The sequence below is a fragment of the Dermacentor andersoni genome, chromosome 1, assembly GCF_023375885.2.
Source record: "Dermacentor andersoni chromosome 1, qqDerAnde1_hic_scaffold, whole genome shotgun sequence".
Classification (NCBI taxonomy): Eukaryota; Metazoa; Arthropoda; class Arachnida; order Ixodida; family Ixodidae; genus Dermacentor; species Dermacentor andersoni.
Genome location: NC_092814.1, coordinates 360,865,034 through 360,874,102, shown reverse-complemented (window position 1 = coordinate 360,874,102; position 9,069 = coordinate 360,865,034). Strand labels below are relative to the sequence as shown.

The 9,069-nt window shown below is 42.7% G+C and overlaps 1 protein-coding gene across 1 annotated transcript; it reads left to right on the top strand.

Moving 5' to 3' along the window:
• Nucleotides 1-416: 416 nt before the first annotated feature.
• On the top strand, nt 417-8,833 carry LOC140219634 (uncharacterized). Its single transcript, XM_072289562.1, has 5 exons — nt 417-624; nt 1,917-2,168; nt 5,034-5,294; nt 6,988-7,262; nt 8,813-8,833. Exons 1-5 carry the CDS (start codon nt 417-419, stop codon nt 8,831-8,833), a joined length of 1,017 nt encoding a protein of 338 aa, XP_072145663.1.
• The last annotated feature ends 236 nt before the right edge of the window (nt 8,834-9,069 follow it).

Sequence of the window (9,069 nt, the reverse complement as noted above, 5' to 3'; positions counted from 1 at the left end):
CTAGAGCAGCTAAGTTCAGAGACAATGCGCTGTCAAGCATGCCAAACAGATATGAAAGTCTCGCTATTGAATAACGCAGGTTGCTTTTTCAGCATCTTGAACATCAAGCAGCAAATTGGTCAGTCAATAGCAAAGTTTAAGGACCTTCTGTTCGCCCAAATGGAAAAAATAGAGCAAGGATTGCAATGCGATTCAATGAGTGACATCACCAGTGGTGCCTTTTACAAGAGTCTTAGAGTGGCAAGATATCCCACAAGGACTTGACGCTCACATTCAACACTGACGGAAGCCCTGTTTATAAATCGTCGAAAGCGTCTGTGTGGCCCATCCAGTTCACTATAAATGAACTTCCGCCAGGTGTGCGCCGCCAAAGCCCTGTTCTGGCTGGATTGTGGTTTGGCCACAAACATCCAGACATGATGGTGTTTATGGAAAAATTTGTGGAGGCATTGCAGGCTGTTGGAACTGTTGTGTGGCAGCATGGAACAGAAACGGTTAGATCTAAAGTTCATTCCATCTGCTGTTCAGTTGATGCACCAGCCCGTGCAGCAGTGACAAACCAGACACAGTTCAATGGAAGGTTCGGCTGCTGCTGGTGCCTGACCTGTGCAGAACAAATCGAAGGTATGGCGTTTTTCACATTGCTCATGAATTATTAGCTCTCTCTGATTCCGATGTGCCCGCTAGTTGAGTGACCATACGCCATTTTGTCATAAGGATGTGTTGGAAAATGTCTTGGCACGATAACTAGTCTTAGACTCAAACATTGCAGATCAAAGTTGTTTTCACGTTGGCTTCTATAATGTTTTACTTTGTGTGATGATACCTTCTAAGCATACTTGCGACTTCCTTGCATTGGGTTTTCTTCATAAGCTAGTTTATGGAATGCGAAAGTTCGGTCCATGTTTTGACAGTGCAGTGCATGCTCTGCATTATGTTGTGTTTTACAGCATCCATAGAGGAGTGCTGTGTAAGTTCTCTCTGCTCCGGCGTTCACCTATTTGAAGTGCAACTGCTATGCAACAGCTTTATAGTGGGGGGACACAGTGCTGCATTGTCGATTTACACTGTGGGCAATAGCTTGTAACAAAAGGTGGCACAGTACAGAGGCAGTAGCATTTAGTGTATTGATTAAACCGATCTATTCGGGCTTACTTTATAGGTACTGATGGGCTAGTTGGGTACCCATGATTTTGGTGAAGCAGTGCACTTGGAAAAAAAGGACTGCTCCTGGACATTTGGACATACATCAGTGCATGTGTATGTCTTTATAATTCATTTTCATGTGAACTTGTGTTTTTTCCCAAGTGCGCTGATTCACCAAAGTCATGTCAAGTGGGCTGTATATAGGTCAGTGGCATGTTTGCACTGAGGCCTTTTGGTGACTTAGAGCATGCTAAAATCTTTTTGTTCAGGCTGTTCTTGGTGCAGTGCAACGTGATGAACTAGAAATCTACTGAAGCAAGGTGTGAGGTTGGGCTAGTTGTTAATCCATGATGTGCCCGGCGCGACAGCATACAAAGGACGGAAAGGCACGATGGAGACAAGTACTCGATGAACAAATTGGCTGGCACTCTCCTGCAAGCATTCTATATTTATGCAGATTCTTGCTAGAATAAAAAGAACATATGCTTCACATTTCTGTGCACATATTTGTTGAAAGTACTAAATTGCTTGCAGTTGACAACATAGCTTTCATGTCACTACCTGTTACTGTTTAACTTGTGAAGGGCTATGAGATGCATAAGGTGCTGCATCACATTAATGTAAATTTCAGGCAACCTACTACGTTGTACCCTACAAAGCACCAATATGTCACTATGAGCACACTTGTAATAAACATTGTGGGATTTCCTATAAATATTTGTATTTTTAGATGTATGTAAAAAAAATTATGGGCATTTCCTTCATTGCAGGTACTCCTCGTTACATCCAAACGGACTTTGCACTGAGAACAGAAGGGGTCCTGAGAGACATGAAGCTTGCCCTTGAGCTGAATATGCCAGTGAATGGCATCAAGGGTCCATCGCCCCTGATAAACCTTAATTTGTTCAATCCAGTGTTGAGCCAGGCAGTTGACTACATGCACTGTGTGCTGCTTGGAGTGACAAGGCAGCTTACCGAGTTTTGGCTGGACAGTGCAAACTCCCAGGAGCCGTTCTACATCGGTATGTACCTGTGCTCACTTGTTAAAGTGGAGTAATTGAATTCTATATTTTGTTCAGATAAGTCAATTTTGAAGGGAAATAACAATTCGCTCTTGCAGTGCATGTGACAAGAGTATGCCTTATAACATACATGATTTAGCTGGTACTGATGTTACACACATACAAACATTTCTTTTTTTTTTTTTTTAGAAATATTACATATCCTGCGCACAAGTCAGAATACTTATGTAATGCAATGCGCTTGCCATGCTCTAAATTGCAGAAAAAGAAAAAAAGAAGGGGGCAATCAACCATTCCTGTATACTGGGAAGTGCGGAGCATTGTAAAAAATATCCCACTAGAACTTGCAATTGGTCCACTGTGGATACCTGCCTGGAAATAGCACTGAAAAGGAAATGTTTACAGACTACAGTAGGAATGCCTTTGTGTAAGAAGTACACGTAACCGAAATTGACAGATTTAGCCGAGCTGGGTTGAACTAGTTATAAAACAGCTGATTGCTGAGTTGTCGGCTAGTTATTTCAACAGAAAAGACACAATCCAATATTTTTGTGAGTACTTCTTTAATTTCACGTGATATTCTGTGACTTGCATGTTCTAAGACCTATGGTAAGCATGTGGCTTAAAGAAACTTGAACACGTCATTGCAGTATTACCAGCGTCTGCATGTTCATCATCATTAACGTCTCCGTTTTTGTCGATTAGTATAATGCTTGCATTCTTCCAGTTTTCTGGGACCCTTGCAGTCGATAGTCACCTCGTATAAAGAGCCGCCAGTTTTCCAAGCGTTATGTCTCCTCCATCTTTGATTAAATCGACTATTATTCCATCTTCTCCTGCTGCGCTCTTGCTTGTTTCACGTCTTGTAAGGCCCTTCTCAGCTCATCGCGAGTTATAGAAGTTTCTGTATTCTGTTCTTTACTGTTTTGAATGGAGTTCTCCCGAGTCCTCTGGGCACTGTACGGGTCAGTACAGAATTCTTCCACTGCCTTTACTATACCTTCAAGATTGCTGATGGTATTACCCTGCTCATCTTTTAGTGCATACATCTTGGTTTGTCCTATGCCAAGTTTCCTTCTCACTGATTTCAGGCTGTGTCCGTTTTTTACGGCTTCTTCAGTCTTTGTCATGTTATAGTTAAGACTATCACTTATTTTCGCCTTGATCAGTTTTTACAGTTCCGCGAATTCTACCTTATCTCTTGAATTCGACACTTTCATTCTTTGTCGTTTCTTTATTAGGTCCTTTGTTACTTGGGAGAGCTTGCCTACTGGTTTCCTTGGTGCCTTGCCTCCCACTTCAATTGCTGCCTCTGAATCCAGCCCAATTACGGTTTCATTCATTACCTCTATGTCAGCGTCTCTCTGTTCTAAGGCTGCATATTTGTTTGCAAGTACCAGCCTGAATTTGTCTGCTTTTACCCTTACTGCCTCTAGGTTGACCTGTTTCTTCTTGACCAATTTTGCTCTTTCTCTCTTCAAATTGAGGTGAATCCTAGCCCTTTCTAACCTATGGCCACAGCACTTTATTCTACCTATCACTTCTACATCCTGCACTATGCTGGGATCGGCAGACAGTATGAAATCAATCTCACTTCTTGTTTCACTATTACGGCTTTTCCAGGTTCACTTTTTATTGCTACGCTTCCTGAGGAAGGTGTTCATTATTCGAAACTTATTCCTTTCTGTGAATTCTGCCAGCATCTGTCCTCTAGCGTTCCTAGAACCGATGCCATAGTTTCCAATTGCCTGTTCCCCAGCCTGCTTTTTCCCCATTTTTGCATTGAAGTTGCCCATTACTGCAGTATACCGAGTTTGAACTTTTCTCATCGCTAATTCATCTTCATAAAACCGATCTACTTCATCATCATTGTGACTGGATGTTGGAGCATAGGCTTGTACTGCAACCCTCTCATTAATGCTGTAGAATTCATCAATGTTGCCCGCCATGACCTTATGGATTAGGAATCCTACCCCGTATTGCTTCTTATCTGGGAGACCTCTAGAGCAGAGGACATGGCCGTTATTCAGCAACGTATAAGTGTCACCAGTTCTAGTCTCACTAAGGCCGATAATATCCCAAACAATATGTGACAGTTCCTCAAAGAGTCCTACTAAGCTAGCCTCACTAGACAGAGTCCGGCTGTGAAAGGTTGACAGGGTCATTTTCCATTGGCGGCCTCTCCAGACCCAGAGATGCTTAGCAGCCTCTGCTGCGTTGACCACCGCATCGGTCAGGTGCTCCGTAGCTGCTGGGGACTGAGGCCCATGGGTTATTTGTAGGAATCATAAGGGAGGGGGTGGCCAAATACTGTACCAGAGAGGCCAATTCCGGTTCTGGTGAGGCAGTGTCTTTGTCTAAGCTGAGTGTGCCTTCCTAATTTGGTTGTCCCTGGATTAGCATAGTCCCACTCGCTCTCTGCATCTTTTGCCGGTGTTAGGCATCACTGCAAGCCTCTGGATGTCATATAACTGTAAAGGCAATGTGCTTCTCTGTGCATTAAGAAAATTGATGATAGTATAGGTTTCATATCACAGCAGCCAACATTGGCTATAATGCACCAAGCACTAATAAATGTCGTTTTAGTAATGCCTAATGCTTGGATTGCTATAAATATTTGTGGCCTTGCCACAGCTAGCATACTATGCGGAGTCTGTAGTTTTTTATGTGTTTGTGTCCACATGGCATTGCGTGAAAACTAGGCTATTACTAAGACATGGTTAACATCTAGTCTTGGTACTTGAGAAACTGGGCATATGATTGCACTATTCCCAACCATTGCAAGTATTGTAACAGGTGAGGCAAACATCCCCTTCATGGCATAGATGGAATTTGTGGTAGTAACTACGGCTTATTTTTGTGCAGGTGCTCCTTCAACTATAGCCAAGCTGGATAAACGTCTCCTGAGTATTTACCCACCCCACTGCTTCACACGGCTGCCACGGTCCTTGGCAGACAGGTGCTTCTGGAAGGCGAGCGAGTGGAAGAACTGGCTGCTCTACTACTCTCTGCCAACAGTACTTGGAGTGCTGCCGCCGCGGTTCTGGAGGCACATGTCAATGCTGGCCGAAGCCATTTTCACTCTGCTCAAGAGTGAAATTTCACCAACTGATCTTCAATGTGCAGGTAAATTGTTTACTTGCATTTAGACTATCTTGCTTCTATTTTTAAGAGTATTTACCACTCAGCCTGTTATTACCATTCTCCTGCTGCCAGTGTTCCCTTGTCATAGTCGTTAGCTGGTCCTTCATCAAACCTGCAGCCCCCAGCGACAGCTGTTAAGTGCATTTGCTCTAAACATGTGTGCAAGAGTAAAAGCTTTTAATCTCGGCAAAAAATACTGCATGGCCATTTGGTCACAAGTCTGCTTCAGACCAAAGTTAGGGGTGTCATTATTAGAAATAGGTAAACGAAAATCGAAATTTTCGAGAGCATTGTTTAGGGTAATCTTATGATGCGAATGTTATGTTAGTATACACATTACATACTTACTGTACACAAACTGAAAAGCCAAAGAGCAACAATGTGCACCCCTTTGGTTAGAGCAGAGGCGCAGAGACTACTCTGTCCCCTACACAACCTTTTGCGCATCATCAAAGCATCACATAGTACGTGCCTTAGCCAATCAATTCTGTGGAAGCTTGCTAGGTGGTCATTTTCCATCTTAGCTAACCACTATACTTGCAGGCTGAAGTAATCAGCAAGCCCAAAGCGACACTGATTATGGCAAAGGCTTGGATTTGTCAATGAATTCAACCTTGCTCTGCAATATAGCCTTCTGATTCACTCAAATAGCAGAGTGAAAGGCCCTAAAAGTGCCTGTCCCTGGATGGAATCTTGTAAAACAAATGCATCCTCTAGTGCAAAGCTTTTCTCCTGACACTACTTTTTTTTCATGACTTATACAGCACGCTATATACCACTGTGGCAGGTGCATTTCTGATCGTCCATTCACTCTGCATATTCCCCTCGATGTCCCTGTACCCAGCAGTGCACCCAGTGAAAAAGTGCTCCCGCAGCCTCGTTTGCACGATTTTCTGGCAGCTGTGTATTGTCTGGTATTTGAGGTCGCACAGATGTGGGAGCATTGTGCACAAACTCTAACTTCTATAGGAGAGTAAACAAGAGTCAGAAAAGACTTATATCTGGTCCTGCACTACAATAAGTTGCATTTTATGTGCTCTGAACTGCATTTGTTTTGTTCCACTGTTGCACTTCTGAAGCTGTGCTACACCAACTATCCTAATTTTGTGCACTGCTGGTTTCTTCTGGTAGCCATAGCTTCTGAAATTTATGAAGCCTTTAATTAGACTGTCTGAGTCATTACAATTTCACTCTCATTGACAACCATGGCAACATTGTTTTCTTTTCTGTTTTTTTTTTTGCTGTGAATGCTAAAACAAAATGCGATGCAGGAAGATAAAACACTCAATCTGTGCACATTTCATAGGTATGCTTGATTGTGGCGTGAAATACATTTCATGAAAAGGGACAGAGAAAGGACGATAGTGAAACGGCCAACAGGGGTGGATGTTTTCTCAAGTTGAGTATTTGACTGCAGTTATCATGTGACTATTGTAGATACATCCCCAGGCACTATAATAGATGCTCAAGCTATGTCAGAGTGTATTTGTTCTGTGTCCCCCATTATGTAAAGTTTTACTCTAGATACATGGGGATGCTCTAATTTAAACCTTGTTAGAGACACACGTTAAGTGGATGAAAGTATTGGAGATGTGATAATTTACACGTGCATTGACAAGCTTACTCAAAGCTTTCTTTCAACAATACTCTTACATGAAACAATTATTTTTTCTAGGTCACCTGCTTGAATCGTTTGTGTGCAGAGCTGCAAACCTCTATGGGACTCGCTTCATGACTTTTAACGTCCACCAGCTTCGCCATCTGACGTCAAGCGTGGAGCATCTGGGTCCCCTTTGGGCAAACTCAGCGTTTCCCTTCGAAACAGGGAATGGGAAGCTCACAAAGATGGTAAAGGCAGCAAAAGGAGCTCCGACACAAATACTGGAGAGAGTCACTCTGGAAGGAGAGCTGGAGCTTGCGCTGCATTTGCTTTCTCTTCCGCATGATGTGGTGAGGTTTTGCGAAAAACTGCTTGGCAATGTTCCTATTAAGAAAGTGACTCGAATTGGTAATGTATGCTTATTTGGAGCACCAGTTACAGCTATGTTGTCCGAGCGGGAACTGCAATCTGTGCAAAATTTCTTGGACACAACATGTGCTGTAATTGAGGAATATTCAAGAATGAGCTTTGAAGGCACACTTATACACAGCCAGCAGTATAGAAAAGCAAAGTGACTGTTCTGTCGTTGCAAGCCATGTTGGGAAATTTTTTATAGTTTCCCATATATTGCATGTAATTGACGGCATTTCTGGCGTGGTTCTCTTGCTTTGTCAGAAACTGGGAATTGGTGAAAATGCTGATGGTTTTCCTCCTCACATCCAAGAGTGTTTTTTGTCGCCTGTTGACACTTGTGTTGTTTTAAAGCCTGCTTCTGTTGCAATGCCGGCTTTGTTTATAGACTTTGAGGCTGAAAGCAAGCAGTATGTATGTGCATTGCCCAACATTGTAGAACGGGATTGAACTGAAGTACAAAAACAAAAGTCTCTGCGTCACTGTATTTACGGAAATCTAACTAGCACGTTTTTTTCTGAGAAACTGCGTTCAAAAATAACCTGAACTTATATAAAACAAAAGCTGTGTGTATGGCCACCAGCGTTTGTGGCATTGTGGAAAGCTCGGTATCTGCAAGAACGCTCGCTGCCGCATACTTTGACAAGTCAGATGCAGAGTTGCATATAATCTGAATTAACTTCTGGGGTGTTACGTGCCAAAACTATGATCTCAATATGAGGTGCGCTGTAGTGAGGGACTCTGGATTAATTTTTACCACTCGGGTATATTCAACGTGCCCCGAATATGCGGCACATGGGCGTGTTTGCATTCCACCCTATCAAAATGTGGCTGCTGCGACCTCGTGCTTAGCAGCACAGCACCACAGCCCTTGAAAGGCAGTATTCTCTCTAAAAGTGATTGCTTGAGATTACCACCCCTGTGTGCTTGGTATCTGTGGCCAATAAAGGCCAAACTTCAATGACAATGCAGCACTTTCATTACGAAAGCTCATATATAAAAAAAAATTCCCTTTGGTGAAGGTAACTTCTACATGTCTCGTATTCTGATCCTGATCGTTTAGGGCATGCTATATTTTTCTATTATAAATCTGGCGAGTTGCATTCATACGTAATTTTATTGTGTTACTTTAATCTCGTGAAAATTGAGTGGGTTAGAATCCCATAAGTACAGTGTCAGTATGGGTCTGCGTTTTCGAAGTTTATCTTGGAACAAATTCACATCTTTTGTTTATTCCACAATGAAGTTATAGTTGTTCATTCTGGCATGCACTATTTATTTGACTGAATGAACATACTCTGATGGGAGCCATGGCGTACGTAGCACCGATGTCTTCCACTGACTTTTTTCTCTGCCTACACTGGCTGGCCTTGTTTGTTTAATTTAATCTTTTTTCTACATTCCATGGGTGTACCACTAAGTTGCCTGTCAATATGGTGATCTACTGTAGTAGTTGAGATGGTGACACGCATTACTCACTGCTTTCCAGGTCCACTTGCATAAACAGTAGGACATATTTTAGTTCGGTGTCTGACGAAGGTGCTGGTGAAAGTGACTCGCAGGCTTTTGCAGAAAGACTATTACACAAGTGTACCCGCATAGTGTGACTTGTCTTCCCTCGTGTGAAGCTGAGAATTTTGTCGTAAGTAGAGCCTGCTGGACGATATCAATGAGCATAGCTGGATACATTAGAGTTGGTACACATAGAGTGCCAAGGCAATGGATGTGTAGCTACGCGGCGTCATA

Bases quoted from the DNA above. Each gene is read 5' to 3' on its own strand.
- LOC140219634 (XM_072289562.1), top strand. From the start codon at position 417: ATGATGGTGTTTATGGAAAAATTTGTGGAGGCATTGCAGGCTGTTGGA. The intron at 2,169-5,033 runs GTATGTACCTGT...ATTTTTGTGCAG, and splicing joins CCAGGAGCCGTTCTACATCG to GTGCTCCTTCAACTATAGCC. The intron at 7,263-8,812 runs GTGAGGTTTTGC...ACTGCTTTCCAG, and splicing joins TTTCTCTTCCGCATGATGTG to GTCCACTTGCATAAACAGTA.